This window comes from Phyllostomus hastatus, unplaced genomic scaffold, assembly GCF_019186645.2.
Source record: "Phyllostomus hastatus isolate PE091 unplaced genomic scaffold, TTU_PhHast_1.1 phas_contig_210, whole genome shotgun sequence".
In the NCBI taxonomy this organism is placed as follows: domain Eukaryota; kingdom Metazoa; phylum Chordata; class Mammalia; order Chiroptera; family Phyllostomidae; genus Phyllostomus; species Phyllostomus hastatus.
In genome coordinates, this window is record NW_025333737.1 from 31,191,723 (window position 1) to 31,211,276 (window position 19,554).

General features: G+C 51.2%; 1 protein-coding gene and 1 long non-coding RNA gene across 2 annotated transcripts; one reads left to right on the forward strand and one right to left on the reverse strand.

Moving 5' to 3' along the window:
• Positions 1-1,312: 1,312 nt before the first annotated feature.
• LOC123817598 lies at positions 1,313-3,584 on the reverse strand. Its single transcript, XR_006785459.1, has 3 exons — positions 3,468-3,584; positions 2,787-2,876; positions 1,313-2,605 (listed from the first exon to the last, which is right to left on the reverse strand). It is a non-coding gene; the product is annotated as an uncharacterized LOC123817598 (long non-coding RNA).
• Positions 3,585-4,455: 871 nt separating this feature from the next.
• G6PC1 (glucose-6-phosphatase catalytic subunit 1) lies at positions 4,456-12,968 on the forward strand. Its single transcript, XM_045837104.1, has 5 exons — positions 4,456-4,761; positions 7,151-7,260; positions 9,078-9,183; positions 9,774-9,889; positions 11,290-12,968. Exons 1-5 carry the CDS (start codon positions 4,532-4,534, stop codon positions 11,799-11,801), a joined length of 1,074 nt encoding a protein of 357 aa, XP_045693060.1. The 5' UTR covers positions 4,456-4,531; the 3' UTR covers positions 11,802-12,968.
• The last annotated feature ends 6,586 nt before the right edge of the window (positions 12,969-19,554 follow it).

Below are 19,554 nucleotides of genomic sequence, written 5' to 3' on the forward strand. Positions count from 1 at the left end.
AGATCACACAGCTCTTTACCTTCCTATTTATTCTTTCTGTTTTTACCTTACAAATCCTAGTGACACCCTGGCTGGTGTGGCTTAGTGGATTGAGTTCCAGCTTTCGAACCAAAGGGTCACTGGTTTGATTCCCCATGCCGGAGTTGTGGGCCAGGTTCCCCTGTGCAGGGTGCAGCATGAGAGGCAACCACACACTGATGTTTCTCTCCCTCTCTTCCTCCCTCCCTCCCCTTCTGTCTAAAAATAAATAAATGAGTCCTAGTGATGCGGTGTGGGACAGTGTCACGGGCTGCCTGCTAGAAGCTTGAGGATGCTTTCTGAGGGTCTTCTAAGGAAAAAACGCTCCCAGCTTTTATGCCCCATGCGTCCCCAGTCCCTGCCTCGTTCCGCGCCCAAGCAGGCGGAGCTATGACTGAGTGATGGGTGACGTATCCTCTCCCTTTTTCCTCTAGTTGTCCCCGGTTCTTTGAGGTCATCTATGAGCTGAAGCAAGGAGGGACAGTAGGTTGGGGCTAGGTCTCCAGCTCACACTTCCCATCTCCCGTCAGACAGTCCATCTTTGCCTCTGGGGCACAGGCCAGGAGGAGCTTTTTCCAAACAGTCCCAACTGCTATTTTAGAGGCTCACTTCCCTTGACTCTGCCTCTGCTGGACGCCATCACCAAGGTCAAACTCCTGGCAGAAAGGATCAAAGTCAACCACAGGGATGTGTCCTGGTGACCAGGGTGGGTTGGCACCACCAAAGGGTTGATTGTGAGTTGGAGAAGTGTCACCACTTGGTCACCAGGGAACTGGTTGGCCATGTGTGGGAACAGGGTATTCTCAAGGGGGGAACAGCAGCTTCTTTGGGGAAGGGGGGTAAAAGGAGATGGAGGAGAAGGAGAGGAAAGTCAGAAAGCCAGCCTGCGCGTCCCGTAAGGATTCCAACGATTCACTCAGTTTTGGTAGAGAGCAGACCCCGAGGTGGCAGGAGGGGAAGGGAGTAAGCAGGGAGTCCTCAGTGTTGACCACGAAGCCGATGTCCCCTGGCATTTCCCTGTGGACAGAATGTCCAGCCCATCCTGAGGCAGGGAGCATGCTCCCCGCACCTGGTCGATGAGTGCACAGTTCAAGGTCCTGGAGCTGAACTTTTCTCACCAGGCCCGAGATAAGTCAGCCATGTTCACTGGCTAGCAATGATTAACCCGCCCTTTCCCTTCACCTACTTTCCCCCACGTATTTTTGTGTAAAACATGAACAGGGTCACTCACTTAAAAGGTGACAGCAGTTGATTGAACCAGTTTCTACTGTTTACCCCGACACACCTCCCCCACTGACTAACTGGTGGGGGCGAAAAAGCACTTAAAAAGAGATAAACAAGGACAAAAGCTGTACATCCCACAGCGTGGCTTGGGACCCTTCGGAGAAGGCTCCCCCACTGCTCAGGCAAAGCCTTGGCCTCAGGCTGGGTTCTGCGTCCGTGGATCAGTGTCCAGACCAGCCCCGTGCAAAAAGGCAGCGCCTCTCCCAGGGGACCCAGAGCCCCAGCCAGGACAGAGGATTTGGCTGTAGGTAATGTCAGGATTTATTTTTGGTCATAAAAGCCACTTGTGGAGGAGATGTGCAGTAAATTATGACTCCTTCCCCTCCTTGCTCCCCCGCCGGCAAATAAACTTGTCTGAGTGAGTGAGTCAGCCTGGGTCTGTGAGGGGAGGGCGCCAGGACGCTGGCAGCAGCTGCACGTCCTGAACAGCAGACCAGACTGCACGGCCTGGCCCCTTCCCGTCATTCATGCTCTTCCCAAACCAGGACGCCCCAGCCTCTGGGTTTCTGTCTGCGGGGGAAAGCGCCTGGGGAGTGCCCAGCCAGGGCTCCTGCCGAGGAGCCGCGGAACTTTCCATCTTGACTAGGCCGGTCCCTTTCCCAGAGGCTGTCCATAAGTCTAGAGTCGGGGACAAAACGATGGGGAGCTCAGTGATATTTGTAATATGGGTTCAGTTTCAATCTGAAGACCCCCCAATAGGCACAGTTAGTTGTGTGAGTGTCTGACTTCCCTGCCCCGAGAGAGCCTGCAGGTGCCGGACCACAACCAGGATTTAACTCGGAATTCCTCAGAGGGCCAGGCACGGCTCCGCTCAGGGAATGTTTGTGGACTCCAACCAGAGAGCTTCTTGAAAGGGAAGGATGAGCCCTGGCCGGCGTAGCTCAGTGGATTGAGCGTGGGCTGCGAACCAAAGCATCGCAGGTTCGATTCCCAGTCAGGGCACATGCCTGGGTTGCAGGCCATGACCCCCAGCAACCACACATTGATGTTTCTCTCTCTCTCTCTCTGTCTCCCGCCCTTCCCTCTCTAAAAATAAATAAATAAAATCTGTAAAAAAAGAAAGAAAGGGAAGGATGATGGGAGTTGAGGAGGTGATGGGATTCCCTCTCCGGAGAGAGTCTTGGCATGAGTGGATTCTCATCAAAACCTTCAGCAGCTCCAATGCCTCGTCCGCACGGTTCGCCTCAAATATCCACACGTCCTTTGAGCGTTTGAAGGCTCCACGGTTTCCCTCCTCCGTCAGCTTCCCAGCAGGTCCAGGTCTGTGGGGACCTCACCCCTTTCTGCACGTGATAGAAATGTCCTGGAGACAGCAGGAAGGGCCCGGAAGGTAGAGAGAGAGGTGGAAATGGCAGATCGCCTCCTGGCCACACACAATGGCTGGGACCAGGAGGGTCTGTCCCCCTGCCGGGCCGGCTGCCGGCCGGAGGGGCTCCTCCTCTACTCCCCCGTGTGTGGATAGGGGCCCCATCGGGACTACTTACCAACACAAGCATTCTCCCCGAGGTCCCTCCAAAAGACGGGGCTCTCCACCGCCCCGCCCCCACACGCCGAGCACACGGCTCCCCGCAGCCCTGTTGGAGAACCAGATAGCGGCCTTCGAGTCTTTTGCCAGAGGATCTGCCCCATGTGTCCTCAACTCACCTCGTGCCACAGAAACTCCAGCGCACAGAGGTCACAGCAGTAGTTACTCAATACTTTCGAGGAAGGCTTATCTTCCCCTCGAGGGGTGGAGGGGAGAGACCATCTCTCCCAGTGGGGCCCTCTACCTGTGGCCTGGCAGCCCTGATAACACAGAACACCCTTCCCCATAACACTGCCAAGTTCACGGTTTATTTGCAGCCCACCCACAGCCGCCACCACCATTGCCTGCTCTCCAGGCTGGGCATGGTTAGATAGGGTCGCCTGAACCAGCAGGCTGGTGTGGTCAAGGGCAGTTGGAGTCTGCTCGAGGTGGGTGGGAGCCCGTGAGACTGGGGGTAGGATGCCAGCCCATACCTCCCAGACGATGCTTTAATCATTTCCAGCGAGGAATGTTGTCTACCTCTGCTCCAGACTCAGTAGCTCTGCGTTCCTTTCCCCTGACCCCAAGTTACCCCTTACAAGGCAATATGGACTTTCTAGTGGGAAATTGAGGTGGATTTTGTAAGTTTTATTCCCAGTACCTCTTATCCTGGAGAACATGCCCCCGTTCGTCGCCGGACTCAGCCCCTGCTTCCTTCAGAGTCCTGGCAGACGCAGGTGTGAGGTCCCGGCACCTGCGCTGCTGCAGAGCGACCTCACCTGTGCGGGCGAGGAGGCGGCGTTGCCTCTCACAGCTGGGCGTCTGCTCCTCCCGCGTATTCCCTGCCTGTGCCCGTGGGGAGGATAAACTCGCGCTGACCTCCTGGGGAGTGTGCCTACCTCCCATCACCAAGGAAAGGGGGGTCAGACTGCAGGAGCCCTTTCCAGAGCCCTCGGCCACTCACTTGCTGGTGTTTTTATCTGGAGCCCCATCTTCATCATGCTGCTTTTGCATGGACATACATTTCATGCTATTGCTTAAATTAATGTGTTAAAACCCCAAAGGTCCTAACTTGAAGGACATTGAATACAAATGCATCAGTGCGTCCAAAGATCATTGTTTTCCATCCCTACGCTACGGAATCCTATGGGGAGAGGGTTTGAGCTCCGGAAGCAGAGGTTTTCCTAAACCTAATGCGGTGAAGAAAGACCCAGCCAGGTGACTGGACCCCGTATAGTAGAATTTCCTATTTTCTAAATTAAGAACTTAAAACCTGAATCGCTAGGCTCTTCTTTGTCCCCATATAGGTGCAGTTGCAGACTTAGGAGATCAGGATGTTTGCGAACCCCACGGTGCCTCAGACTCTGCTCGGTGCCGCTGGCTGGTTTCGGAGCCCAGCGGGCAGCCCCTGGCACTGGGAGGCGGCATCCCAAGTTAATCATTGGCCCCGCAGAGCACACGGCCGGCCGGGCTGTTTGTGCGAGCCTGTTTTTCTATTTTACGTAAATCACCCTGAACATGTTTGTATCAACCTACTGATGATGCACCTTTGATCAATAGTTTTTAGACAAAAGTGCTTTCTGAGTCCAAAGATCAGGGCTGGGTTGACCTGCAGACCGGTTACGGGGTGTATAAAACGGGCAAGACGCAGGCTGATAGCAGAGCTATCTCCACCGCGTCGGCAGGAGCTCAGCCGGCGGCCTCCCGAGGGACCGGGGAGGGAGGATGGAGGGAGGCATGGACCTCCTCCACGACTTTGGCATCCAGTCAACGCGCTACCTGCAGGCGAACTACCAGGACTCCCAGGACTGGTTCATCCTGGTGTCCGTGATCGCAGACCTCAGGAATGCCTTCTACGTCCTCTTCCCCATCTGGTTCCACCTCCGAGAGGCTGTGGGCATCAAGCTGCTCTGGGTGGCCGTGATTGGGGACTGGCTCAACCTCATCTTCAAGTGGTGAGTAGGAGCTGGCAGAGAGGAGCCCGGCCCGGAAAGAGGCCGGCGCGCTTGCTGGGAATGTCTGTCCGTCTCCGTCGGAAGCTGCCTCCTCCACGCTGATCAGAAAGCCACAGGTCACCCCCCCTCCTGACTTCCGAGCAGCTACAGAGAGAGAGAAGACAGAGAAAACCCTGTCAGTGAGCTGAAGATCCAGGGAAGACCATTTCACATGGAAGGAAGGCCAGCAGGACTTAGTGAAAAGTCTGAATGATAGGCTGTAAGCAAAGAAACACAGTGTTACCACTTCGCGGCAGCATAGGTGACGTGAAGGTAGACGTACGAAAGAAAAACAAACGATGTGTGAGAGGAGCACGGGGTCGCACCCAGGCCTGGTTCAGCCACCTCAGCTGCATGGCCCCGGGCAAGTCAGAGTAACTCTCTGCGCTTCTGTGTGATAATCTGTAAACGCAGGTGATCTCTGGGACCTTCATGAGAATTGTAGTGAACGTTTGTTGAGCATGTAGTGTGTGCCAGGTCACATGCGAAGTGTGTTTCTGGAGGTAGTAACTGTGTTAGAGATAAAGTGACCACACCTAGACCAACATGGGGAGTGAACGCCAGAGGCAGGATTTTTAAAATTTATATATATTTTTATAGGGGGAAAGGGCGGGAGAAAGAGAGGGAAACATCCATGTGCTGTTGCCTCTTGAGCGTCCCCTACTGGGGGCCAGGTCTGCAACCCAGGCATGTGCCCTGACCAGGAATCGAACCATCAACCCCCTGGTTCGCAGGCTGGTGCTCAATCCACTGAGCCACACCAGCCAGAGGTAGAGGCAGGATTTACCATAAGCTCGGGCAAGGCAGGCTCCAGGAGCAAGGCACTTGAGAACCATGTTATATCCGGTGCTGATAAACTGACTCCTGGAGGGGGTGGGGAAGAACCCCAATTTTAGCACTGGCCCATTTCTACTGTTCCTACACTCCCATTACAGCCACTCACAAGCTATTGAAGAGTTCAACTTGCAAAAATCCTGGATATTTCACAGTTATTAGCCAGTACCAGCTGACTTTAGCACATTCCTGGCTTGGCCTCTCTCTCCTCACCCAGGGATGAGGAGTTGGACCAGTTGCTCTCTCTGACTGCTACCATCCCCAAACCTACGACTATCGTCAGACGAGTCCTAAGTCTCTTCCAGCTCTGATAGTCGTTGGCCACAAACAATGAAAGTCCTTTAGAACAGAAAAAAAATATTGGGCTCAGAAGCCCAAGTCATATTGATGGGATTCTGAAATTTCTGCTGAAAATCCACTTGCTTTTGTCTATAACATCCCCTATTCAACAGCATGACCCTAAAGAATAAAAAAGATAAATGGGTATTCCAAACATCTGATCTCAATCAAAGGACAATGGGTTTTTCTCTGAACTGGTGGAGGTGAGTGAGTGGCTATCCCTGTTTTTGATAGGCAATCACCATTCCACCACTACAGTGGGGGAAAAGGCATCCAGACGGACTTCTGACACCGCTTTCCACAATGAAAAATATATCTAGTCCAGCCCTGGCCAAGGGGCTCAGTTGGTTGGAACATGGTCCCGTCACCAAAAGGTTGCAGGTTCAATCCCCAGTCAGGGCACAAACCTAGGCTGCAGGTTCGATCCCCAGTCCCAGTACATATGAAAGGCAAGTAATTGATCTCTCTCTCCCTCTCTCTCTCTCTCTCTCTCTCTCTCTCTCTCTCTCCCTCCCCCTTCCTACTCTCTAAAATCAATAAGCATGCCTTTGGATGAGATTTTTTTATTTAAAAAAAACCTATCTAGTTCCTTTAAAAAGGAAGTGGTCTGTCTGAGATACTCTGTTTCACAGCAAAGAGGATACAAAGCAAGCACCCGAAGCTACTATGTCCTTACAGGGAGTTACTCTGATGGCCAAGAAGGCCACGTGTCTGGGAAGTGGGGCGCTTGTCCCTGGGTTTGGGGCTCAGTTTCCGATCCCTGAGGCCTGAAGAAACAGAAGAGGGACTGGTAGGATAGGCAAGTTCAAGTTGCAAACTATAGTTCCATATGCATCGTTCCAGAACAAATTTTTCTTGGACTTTAAAAAAAAGTCACATAGCTGGCTATGAATATGGATTTTTGGATCTCAGATTTATTGTGGGTTTTTTTGTTGTTGTTTAAATAAATAACACATTCGCATAGTTCAAAACTCATAAGTTATATAAAGGACGTACTATAAAAAGTCTCCCTCCCCCATCTTCCCAGTCACCCAGTTCCCCTTCTTGCAGGTGCCAATCCACTGGTTTTAGTCTCTCGTGGACCTTCTGCCCACACTCCTCCCTCTTCCCGAAGGTATGGGCTTCTGACAAAAGTGTCCCTTCAGTGACTCCACACACCGGTTCTGCTTTTCTACAGGATTCTCTTCGGGCAGCGCCCGTACTGGTGGGTCCTGGACACGGACTACTACGGCAATACCTCGGTGCCACAGATAAAGCAATTCCCGGTCACCTGTGAGACTGGGCCAGGTGAGAGTGCCACCCTCTGCAGAGACAGACGCCGAGTGGCCCTTGCTCGCGGTGGACACCTATTAACATTTGTGGTGGGTGCAGCTGTCCTTGAGGGGACTCGAGGAGAGCCTTTCCTTCGAGATTTTCCTCATGGTCTTCAAGGTGGTACAATTCCATATTTTAATTCACTTCGAGAAGGCCGTCCTGTGTAGCATTTCGCTGCTGCTGCTTTGGAAATCTGCCTAATGCTTCCAGAACGTTAATTGCTAACCCGGACAGGCAAGCACCCTCACGGGCAAAGGGCTTATGAGAGGAAGCGTGTTATGGCTCTGTGCCCAAGAAAGGTTAAGCCCTAGAGGCCCGAGGCCCTGGCTGTCCTTCCCAGAGGCCTGGCCTGGCCTGGGAGCTGTGTCCTCCTGAGCCGGCCATTCCAGACCCGCACGCTGCCTGTATTTTGCTAGTTACGGCCATACTAGTATCGTGCAGTCATCAGAGCAGCCATCACATTAGGTCTCCCTCACCCTCGGGAGGGGTGCCAGTATCCCTTCCTCGGGGCCCCTGTCCCTGACCCCCAAACTAGGACGTGCCCCAGAGTTGCTTGTTCTCACAAACCTTGTGTTCACTTCAGACCCTACTCACCACCCAGGTGTTATTTACTGAGTACCTACTCTGTGCCAGACACTGTTCTGGGCACTTGGGATGCCTCCGCGAATCAAACAAAGATCTCTGCCCTTGTAGAACTGACACTTACATGGTATGTGTGTGCCTGCACGTACACACACAACATATGAAGTCGTAGCACACAAGTAAAATATGTAGAATGTTAGAAGATGATCCTTTAGAGGAGGAAGGGGGAGGACGTGGAGGGGAGGAGGAAAGACGAGGACAGGTGTTGCCTACGGGGCTCCGTGGAAAGCAGACCCAGGTGCAGACCAGCGTGCAGGAGCTCAGCTCCTCTCAGGACTAGCACCGACGGGAAGGAATACAGAAGCCAACCAGGCAGGAGGGGAAGTCCAGTTGCAACGCTGCCTCCACCTACTCCACGGGGCGCTCCGGAACTGGGGGTGGCCCTTCTGAGTTGCCTGAATTGGGTCAAGAGGCCCAGGCCCTCATACTCCCAATATAGACCAGTGATTGGGTACTGGCCACCCCCCACCCCCAGGTCCCCTTCTCCCCCCAGGAGAAGGTAACCTTGATCGAGATGGCTCTCTTCAGCCCGGGGCAACGCCCAGAGAAGGCTGAGAGTGAAGGCCCATCTGTGACCACACTCTCAACATCTGAAAAAATAAGTCCTTCAAATTAAATTAAATAGGGTGGTTGCTGTAGGACTCACTGAGAAAGTGAGATTTAAGCAAACACTTGAAGGAGGCAAGGAAATTAGCCAGTATGTTTCTGGAGGCAAACTAGTCTGAGCAGAAAGACGGACAGGGCCCAGACCCGGAGGTGGGACTAGGTTGACAGGAAAGCGAGGAGGCCGGCGTGAGTGGAGCAGAGGACACAAGGACAGTGGGAGACAGGTAGCGGAGGGCAAGTCCGTTTGCAGTTACACATCCAGCACGCTGGCTTTTTTGAATAGACTGCGTGTAAGTACCAGAGTTGGGCCTTGCCTGGCTTCGCTCACCACTGCACCCCCAGAGCCTAGCCCAGCCCAGAGCTGGGCTTGTAATAGGAGCTCAATAGATACTTGTTAAACAGGTGGCTAAATGGATAAGTGAATGGATGTCACGGTGGATGGACAGAAGGACGGATGGATGGATGGATGACATCCCCTAGCAGTCTCCCAGGTGGACACTTGCACCTTTAATCCTTTCATTCATCTCTTTCCTGCCCTGTAGGGAGTCCGTCCGGCCACGCGATGGGTACCGCAGGTGTCTACTACGTGATGGTCACATCCACCCTCTCTATCTTTCGGGGAAAGAAAAAGGCCACCTACAGATTTCGGTAAGAACTCAGGCCTGGGGTGTGGGTGGTGGAGAGCAGGAGGGGGCCCCTTCCGTAGCTGACACACCCCTGGCTCTCCCTCGCATGCGCCTAGCCCCTCCCACACTCTGGGCAGGTGCTGATAAGAGCTGTGGCCTGTCTGCTCTGCGTCAAGATTAGAGTCGCCGAATGTCAGGGCTGGAAGACACCCACAGGTGCACGCCCTCATTGTACAGAAAAGGAAACAAGCCCTTAATGTGGCAGAGGGGCTTCTTGAGATCAGGTAGTTAGGTCGTGGTAGGATTTGAAGAAAGACCTATTTCTGTACGAACCTCAGAGTCTTCCCCTCCGGGTTAAAATAAACAGAGAAACGCCAGACATTCCTGCTACAGGGAATTCTGGGTAGGCAGCCACCAGGCAAATAAACTTCTCAAATTCAAGCGTTCGCCATGTGCCACAGGCATCTTTGAGCTTGCAAGCCCAGGCATTCATTTACAAATATGCCACCGATGGCATCTCAGTTTGACAGGCCTCAACACTCCTGCTGAAGCTGTTCCCTTAGCTGGAGGGTCTGTGTCCGGGGTCTGTGACGGCTGCCTCTTCTCTTGCAGGTTTTTGAACGTCATTTTGTGGTTGGGGTTCTGGGTCGTGCAGCTGAACGTCTGTCTGTCCCGGATCTACCTCGCTGCTCATTTCCCCCACCAGGTTGTTGCCGGAGTCTTGTCAGGTACCAGCTGCTCCGGCTCCCTCCCTCCCTCCCTCCCTCCCCCGCCCATCCCATTTCTCCCTGATCAGGACAAAATCCAGCATTCCAGCTTTGTTCTGTAGTTATCAATGCTGTTAGCAGTTCAGTGGGTTGAAAGTCAAGGGTAGCTCATTTGAAGTGATTCACTTCTATAGGAGTGCCCAGATATACCCAATTAAGTGTGTTCCAGAGAAACTGCACTACACGAAGTTACTTCTCCAATTAAATTAGCTTGAAATCTCCGAGATTTTGACATTCTTTATTTCTCACTGATTTTCAATCGGGAGTGGCCCCTAGTTTAATTTTAAGGGGCTCTACCAAATTTAACAAATTAACACAGTGTCCTAGGAAAGCTCTTTATTTGAATAAGTTCATTTGCAAACCTAATAGATACTCGCAATCCATCTTTTTAATAAGTTCAGTGTTTTGAATATTTGTGTTTTCTTAGATTCAGTTAACAAGGGGCAGAAAAATATTGGGGTTAAATGTAGAAAAAATTTCTTGATTTTTGTGGGTGGTTTAGAATATAAAACTTCAGGGAAATTATGATATTTTTCCCCCTGGAGACCTCTGAGAGCAGAAAACAGTGCTGAGAAGAAGCAACATGATGACTCCATGGCAACTACGAAAGTAACACAACATTCAGCACTGGGCTCCATGTCTGAGGAGGAGCCTGGAAGCCAGGTCACGTGAAAGACCCGAGACTGTGTAGGTTAGGGAGGAGAAGAACTGGCTTCCAATAGGCTACAGGGGCTCTAGATTTACAACTTCACTCCTACAGACAGAACCGAGACCAACAGATGGCATTACAGGGGAACAGACTTCATTCGGCTAAGCGAAAGAAAGACCTCTTTTTTTAAAAAAGATTTTATTTATTTATTTTTAGAGAGGGAAGGGAGGGAGAAAGAGAGAGAGAGAGAAACATCAATGTGCGGTTGCTGGGGGTCATGGCCTGCAACCCAGGCATGTGCCCTGACTGGGAATCGAACCTGCGATGCTTTGGTTCACAGCCCGTGCTCAATCCACTGAGCTACGCCAGCCAGGGCAGAAAGACCTTTTTAGTGATCAAATCCATTCAAAGATGAAAGGGGCTGCCCAAGTGGGAGTGAGCTCTCCAGCCCTGAGGGTATTCAACTAGAGACAGGAGCACCTGGACAGGACATGTACATGCAGTGGGAGGGTGTATGTGACATGACTCTTCCTCCTGAGAGAGTCTATGGCTGAGGAAAGGGTGGAGTCACCTATGAGAATAAACCAGGTGACCCTCTAGTTTATGATTTAATGGGTGACAGATGACATGTCACCCATCGGTTCCCAACCCACCTATAACTGGAGGTCCGGAGTCTTTCCTGCTTCTCACCGTCATTCTCTCTCCCGCCCAGGCATTGCTGTTGCTGAGACTTTCCGCCACATCCAGGGCATCTACAACGCCAGTCTCAAGAAATACTTTCTCATTACCTTCTTCCTGTTCAGCTTTGCCATTGGATTTTACCTGTTGCTCAAGGGGCTGGGTGTGGACCTCCTGTGGACTCTAGAGAAAGCCAAGAGGTGGTGTGAGCGGCCAGAATGGGTCCACATTGACACCACCCCCTTTGCCAGCCTCCTGAAGAACGTGGGGACCCTCTTCGGCCTGGGGCTGGCTCTCAACTCCAGCCTGTACAGGGAGAGCTGCAAGGGCAAGCTGAGCAAGTGGTTCCCGTTCCGCCTCGGCTGCATCGTGGCCTCCCTCGTGCTCCTGCACCTCTTCGACTCGCTGAAACCCCCATCCCAAGTGGAGCTGATCTTCTACGTCCTGTCCTTCTGCAAGAGCGCGGCAGTGCCCCTGGCCTCTGTCAGCCTCATCCCCTACTGCCTCGCCCGGATCCTGGGCCAGCCGGACAAGAAGTCTTTGTAAAGACTGTGGAGCCTTCAGTATTTAAAGCCAACGGCTGTGCCAAGGCCTGAGGGCAACTAGCATCTTCTGCCAGCCCACTGTGAGGCCAGAAGCGCCCAAGTCTTGCCCTGCGTGACCCACTTCCTCCTTTGCATTTCTAATTCGTACTGGGGGATGGTTTTTGAAAGGCTATAATGAGGGTATTTGAGGATACCCTTGTCTGTGAGAAGTCGAGTTCTTCTGGATCTTCCCCTGAAGACTTCCTTGTTCTTCTGTCAGACGTCCGTCCGGAAGTCAGACTTCCAGGTAGGGACAGCCCATAACCCCAGGCTGGGAACCCCACCTGAGGATGCTCTAGCCATTGCTCATTCTTACCCAGGAAAGGAGAAAAGAGAAGTGGATTTAATAGGAAAAGAAGGATGGATCAAGGAGGATGTTTTAGTATCTTGAATATCATGCAAATTATGTCAAACAATACCTAGACGGCTTTGATTATACTTAAATCATTAGGTAAGTGACTCAGTATTGGGGGACCAACTTAAGGTGTGGTTAGCAAGTGGTTAGTGGGATAATTCTGCGTCTTGTGTTTTTCTAGTATATATCCGTGGTCGTTGTAGTTACTAGGCTTTCTGAGTGGCTGCAGTGGCCTCGGTGTGCACTACAGCTGGGCACAGTCAGTTTCTCCTCCATCACACTGGGTCTTCCTCCTCATTCGCCCAGCTCTGCTTTCCCCAGAATTCCCCACTGGCCCGCCCCGTGCCCCGCTGGAAACTCAGATGCCTATAGGTGACTCTGGGGTGGTGCTTTTGTTATGTTTCAGTTCAGCTTTAAAATCTTGGGCAAAAAAGCAAGGAGAGGCGAGGAGAGGCAAAGATTCCCCTCTGCAGAAGGTCACTCCAATGTTACTTTTGATTTCTGGAGGGTAACCGTGACTCCCTTCTCTATCCCAAGCGAACCAAGAGCACGTTCTTGGAGGGGAAAGCCTCTTCACCTGTCTCCAGTCTCAGCTGATTTGCAGAATACGTCCTAAAAAAAGTGCTGAAGCCTATTTATTTGAGGGTCCTTGTTTTTGCTACTAATTATGCAGTTCACCATATATTATCCTTCACACCAACCTTCCTGGCCATAACATCTTTGAAAAGAAAAATATATATGTGCAGTATTTTATTAAAACATTTTATTTAAGAATGAAGTCTCGTTGATTACTATATTTTAGGTGCCATGGGATCTGAAGGTTCTAATTCTGGCTCAGCTAAATTTCTAGCTCTTTCTCTATTTCCCTAAACAAATAATTTAGTTTCTGTGTACCTATGTTTTTTCTTTAGCGAAAAAAAGTTGCTTTGTCTTAGGTCAGCCAGGAGTCCCTGTAGAGTTGGGGAGACTTGTAGAGTGTCTGTTAAACACAGGTAGAGTGTCCATGGGACTCAGGTAGAGTTGAGCACATTGACATAAGCGTCACATCGTTGGCCGAGATTGAACATTCGTTACAGACTGAAGGTCAGCATGAGTTGCTCTCTGGGGTCAAACCACAACTTGAGGGCAGACAGGCAGGGTCATTACCACACTAAGCAGTCAGGGAATGCAAGTTGGAGCAGCAGAACAAAACCAGGCAGACTCTGGAATCCATCACCCTGTGTCAGCAAGGGTTGGGGCTATAGTTAAAGAAAGTCTGAACAGGAGAAGTCGCAGCACCAGGGAGTGCTCCAGGGAGCTACTGCAAGTTTTTCTGTGTATTTCATGCGGGTCCATAGGCCTTGACTCATCAGCATAACCCTGGGCCCACCAAGGGCGAGCCCTTTGGAATGTATTTCTTTGGGGAAAGTTGAGCCCCCTACTGCATTTGGTTTCTCCAGGGGGAGCCTGGCCCCTAAGAGACTCCGATGGTTTCACCGAGGGAGAAGGGAAATGGCCTTGTTCTGACTGAGTTGGGCCTCACTGCTCAGGCAGGGCCCCATCTCGGTGGTTTCTTTGTCCTCAGGGACCAAGTCCAGGTTCCTTGCAATGGGATTCGGCGGAAAGTAAACAGTGCCCCCGCCCCCAGCAGTTGGTCAGGTTGATAAAGACTCATAATAACAGATAAAATGTATTGAGTGCTTACTGTATGTCAGACGCCTGTCTATACATTTTATTTGTTTATGCCGTTAACTCAGTTCTCCCGACATCTCCGTGAGGTGGGTGCTATCATTCACCCTCACACTGCACGTGGACAGACACAGAGGGGTTAAGCGTCTTGCCCAGAACGGCGGAGCCAGTTCAAGAACCAAGCAGTCTGACCCCAGGGCCCAGGCTTTGCTCTCTGCCCGCCTCACCCCCGCACCCCACGAGGCCAGCAGGTCTGGCGGCTGTGTCCCACCCCCTTCAGATACCAGATGTGATTCTTAACTCAAGCCATGGAAAATATGATTTCTTGTGGGCAAAGGACGTTACAAAACTTAGAATAATCCTCCCAGTGAGCTACTATTTGTTTCTAAATATGAAGATATCATATTTCAAAGGTGTTTCAGAAAAGAACTCTTAGAACAGGCCTAACCATGTAAGTTTAACAGCAGTGTCGAAAACAACACTTTGTTTTCTTTCTTTCAAGAAAGAGATTACAGCCCTGGCTGGTTGGCTCGGTGGATTGAGTGCCGGCCTGTGAACCAAAAGGTCACTGGTTCAATTCTCAGTCAGGACACATACCTGGGTTGCAGGTCAGGTCCCCCATTTGGGGGCATGTGAGAAGCAACCTCACATTGATGTTTCTCTCCATCTTTCTCCCTCCCTTCCATTCTCTAAAAATAAACTAACAAAATCTTTAAAAAGAGAGAGAGAGAGAGATTACAGTCATGCTCAGACTATCCAGGTCAGACAGTGAGGTAACTTACTATTTCCACAATTGAGTTAGAGCAAGAAGACAGAATTACCTGCAAAGAACGTTTGGTATAAATTCATACACAAGGGTGGAAAATAAGGAGACACCTGGCGAGATGGTTTGCATCAGAGACTCCACAAGCACAGGACTGCGGCCTCCTGCTGGGTGGGCACAGTCTAGAAATGGACGGCCCAGCGGTGTAGGACTTGTGGCGGGGGAAGCCCAGAAAGAGTGTCAGCCCACAATCAGCTCGTAATGCAGCCACTGTATAAGCACATTTTGATCACTGATCTCTCCCCAAGTTATAGAGGTAAATTTGCTTTTGAAATGGCTTCTGAATTCTCAGGATTGGAAATAAGGCAAGTGACCGGTGACGGTTTTAAAGCAAGGTTCATGGCATGTTATAACATAAGCTGATAGATTGTTCTGGCAGTCTGGTAGTTTTAGGGAGGCAGGTGGGGGATGACGCACATGCATGCTACACGTGTGTTATTGCCCGAGGGAAACAGACCCGTTCAGAAAGTGCAACTTCTGCTCTCTGGGCTGAGGTGGCTGCACCAAAGGCTTTTGTTTTTGCTTTAATGCTTTAGTGAAATTTACATAGCTTTTTAAAAATATCTAACAACTTTTGAGAAAGATTTTATTCATTTATTTTTAGAGAGAGGGGAAGGGAGGGAGACAGAGAGAAAGAGACATAGATGTGAGAGGAAAACATCAGTGGGTTGACTCTCATACGTGCCGGAACGGGGACCGAAGGCACAACCCAGGCATGTGCCCTGACCTGGGATCGAACTGGCGACCTTCAGCCCAACCAACTGAGCCACACCAGTCAGGGCTATAACAACTGTTTTGAGATATAATTTACATACCATACAATTTATCCATTTAAAGTGTACAACTCAACAGCGTTCTGTATATCCAGCAAATGGTACAACCACCACAAAGAAACCCCATACCCATCAGGAGTCGCCCCCACGTCACCCCAACCAACCCTCCCCTCCCCGGCAACCAGCAGCCTACTCCTGTCTCACAAATTCGCCTACGCTACACGTTTTGCGTCAGTGGAATCATGCACCACGTGGTCCTCTGTGATTGGCTTCTTTCGCTGAGCATGATGTTCTCCAGGACCACCCGTGTTGTGACATGTACTATCACTTCATTTCTTTTTACATCCAAACAAAATTTCACTGCATGGATATGCAAAATTGAGTCCATCTGTCCATTGGCTGATGGACATTTGGGTTGGCTCCCCTTGTTGGTCATGATGAACAACGTCGCTGTGGACACGTGTGTGTGCGCAAGTCTGTGTGGCGCTGCGGCTTCACGCCTCGTGTGTGCACACACACCTGGGAGCGGGGCCTTTTCGGGAACTGCCAGGCTGATTCTCCAAAGGCTCCGTGAGGAAGTTTCACAGGGTTTGGGGTTTTGCCACCTCTGTTGATTTCCTAGGACCCTACCCTGGACCATAACTTCGTCTAATTCTTTACCTTGAAAGAGTTTTAAAGCGAGATGACTGATCACGCGATCAGATCTTAAAGACAAGATGTCAAGGCGCCCCTCCTACTTCTGGGGGCGGCAGCTCTGCGGTTCCCATGCGCGTTCCAGGAGCATTACGTCTGAAGGCGCATCTGGGTGTTTGACGTTCCAGCCCTTATGAATTCACAAGCTGTTTATAACCTGTCAAAATGTGCTGACTTGCTTCCCTGAAAACTACGACTTTAGCTGTTGAATTATTAACATTCATTGATTTTTGTAACTGCCGGACGAGGGTAGTTACCTCTAAGGCCTGTATGTGTAGACAAAATAGGACCATATCATTTGTATCCAAGAGTTTCTCAAGAGCCTCTGGAGAATGGAAAACACTCTGACCGGATAGAATTCTAATGATGTCATCAGGGAAAGAATCAGGTAGAAATAGAACAAAGACGCAGTTGGCGGAAGCTACTTCGTTAGAGAACCAGACCCTAATGAATCTGGAACAGAAACTAGACATTGTCTAGGTCAGTAACGGGCCACCCAAAGCCCAAAATCTCATTTCAGAGTGAAAGACGGAAAAGCTGCCGCCGGGTTGTTACTTCTTAATAAAAAGAAAAACAGGCTGTAAATATTTTTATTTTTCCTGAATTGGCTCTTATTTCCTTTTAAAGCTCCTCACCACTAATGCTATTCAGAAATTTTCTTTTTCCACCTCACAGATTCAGAAATTAAGGCCTAGAGAGGTGGTCAGTTAGCTCCTCTAAGTCACGTCACTAACCTGTTCCGGGGCCTCGTGACTCTTAGCGGAGAGCAGTCCCCGCTGTGCCCATCTCCCGCGTCTGCCTGGGCTGCTACGTCAACGTGAAGCTGTGGACAGCAGTGAAAGCCATGAGTAATTAAACAGTGAACCTGCTTACTTGAACCAGATCCAGGGTTTGTTAACCAAATTAAAGCCACAGCTCGAATGACTGCGTTCAGGCTGGCCTGTTCCTAATTACGTTATGTGCTCCTCTCTGCCTTTGCAATCATACATCTTTCCAAGGCAGAAATGTAACTGCGGCAAGAAACAACATGGTGTCCTAACTTTGTTGTTGTTGTTTTAGCATGAGGGTAGTTTTGCAGCCAGCAGATGCTCAGAGCCGTCCTCTCTTTCTTCTTTTGCTCTTCGTGTTCCAAAGTCATTGTCTTCGGCTCAGCTCAACGCAACTCCAGCGTGTGAAGGCCGGTAGGACACTTCTCGTTCTGCCCCGTCACAGAACTGGGGATCCGGTCCTTTGTTGGCTGCGTTACTTTCTACCCAGAAGCAAAGAGACTGAAAATCTAATTCCTCCCCCCTCCGTGTGACCGGTTTGGGACTCCTTGGCGGAGACGCGCCATCGCAATTTGATCTCTCCATCCTCGACTTCCACTCGAATCTCCTCCTTCAATACTGTTGGCCACACGCCACTGACCCCTACTTGATCCACCCTCGAACAAGCTCCAGTGAACCTTCTGAGAGACCCAATGTGGCTGAATTGGTTTGATACCCCAAGTGGCAGACATCAATTTCTTTACCTTGGCCGTGCCTCTAGGCTGCCAGTGCGCCCCCCCGCCCCCGACCTGGTCCATCCCCCTTCTCCACAATGACTGCAGGGGAATGACAGTGGCGTGGTCTTTCCCTGTAGACTGTGGTGAGACCAGTGTCCCAATGCAGCAAAGCCTCCAAGGTGCTCCTTAGCTTCAGAAGCCTCAGGCAAGGCCTGACGGGTCCCGTGCTGAAGCAGGAAACGCTGACTCACTGACTCGGCAGGCCCAGCCTTTGATCTGGCTCTCCAAGCTCCGTCAGCAGGTTCGCGCTAGGGGCACCCGCTGCCGCTACCGCACAGCTCTCTCCAGGACCACGCCCTCGCTCCTTTTCTGTCTACCGTGTTCTGCACAGCTGTGCAACATGCCTCTGAGACCTTCCAAAGGTCAAGTGACCCCAAACAGAATGACTGCTGAGCCAGTGCCCCAAGTGGAGGGGGTGGCTGAGGAGCTCAGTCCACTTTAAGAAAAATAAAAGATCCCCTGGCTGGCATAGCTCAGTGGATTGAGCACGGGCTGCGAACCAAAGTGTCACAGGTTCGATTCCCAGCCAGGGTACGTGCCTGGGTTGCAGGCCATGACCCCGAGCAACCGCACATTGATGTTTCTCTCTCTCTCTCTCTCATTCTCCCTTCCTTCCCTCTCAATAAATAAATAAATTAAATCTTAAAAAAAAAAAAAGAAAAGAAAAAAGAAAAAAAAAAGATCCAGGGGAGGATTCTGCCCACCTCGGGCTCCTCCGCCCGAAAGAGTTCAGGATTTCCAATCCGTTACTGGTTTTGGGGGGACATATCTGCAATGCTCAGTCCTGGGGAGAGGTGAACTGGGGGGCATGACTTTGAGGAAGAGCAAGGAGGGTGTTGGGAAAGAGCTTGGTGAGGGGAAGAGCTGGGAACGGAAACAGGTTTCCCCTCAAGTTTTATCGTCCCCCTGAGCCTGCTGGGAAGCCCAGGACAGAGAAGTTGGAGTTGGACTGCTGCATTCTCTTCACAGATGGGGAGCATCTCGCGCTATTGCCAAAACACTATTATTTCCACACAAAACATCTAATAAAACAATGGTTGTCAGCGGAAGGCAACTTTGCCTCTCCAGTGATGCCTGGCAGTGCCGCAGGGGATGCTGCGTGTCTGGGACGTAGCGGCCACGCAGGCTGCTATACACGCTCCAGTGTGAGGCCCCCGCAACATAGAATTATCCTGGGCGAAGTGTTCGCAGTGCCAGGACTGAGAAACCCTGCCACGACCCAAAGAGGAGAAGCATCACGGTTTACCTGGAAGAAGTTCCCGCCCCCCCCCCCGCCCCCGAGAATGCCTGTCAACTCAGCACCAGAGCGCCGCCCTGGGGTGCCCAGCAGCCCTTCTTCCAGCGCCGTCTGAAGAGGGAGAATTATCGCTCCCCATGCTACAGTCTTTCCCTCCCAGGAGGTCAGCTTGTTAAAGTGACCGGAGACCTTGGCCTCTGGGTTCAGAGGAGGAAAATCACTCTCGCCTCTCTAGGCCTTTAGTAGGGACTCTGAAGCTGAAGGTGTTACTAGGTATCCGCAGATGTGGATCTCATTAAACACAGGATGGAACGTGTAAAGGCTTGCCCCAGCCGGTGTGGCTCAGTGGACTGAGTGCTGGCCTGTGAACCCAAGGGTCGCTGGTTCAATTCCCAGTCAGGGCACATGCCTGGGTTTGTGGGCCAGGTCCCTAGTGGGGGGCACTCAAGAGGCAACCACACATTGATGTTTCTCTCCCTCTCTTCCCCTCTAAAAAAAAAAGTCTATAAAGTCTTTAAAAAAAAAATGTGTAAAGCTGAGGGTTGAGGGGCGGGGCGGGTCTCCTCCAATTCTAAGAACGTGTAGTAGATAAGCTGCCCTCCCCCTCCCCCCTGCCTTCCAAA

Coding starts and splice junctions, on each gene's coding strand:
- G6PC1 (XM_045837104.1), top strand. CDS start 4,532: ATGGAGGGAGGCATGGACCTCCTCCACGACTTTGGCATCCAGTCAACG. Junction 4,762..7,150: donor CTCAACCTCATCTTCAAGTG/GTGAGTAGGAGC, acceptor GCTTTTCTACAG/GATTCTCTTCGGGCAGCGCC. Junction 7,261..9,077: donor CACCTGTGAGACTGGGCCAG/GTGAGAGTGCCA, acceptor CCTGCCCTGTAG/GGAGTCCGTCCGGCCACGCG.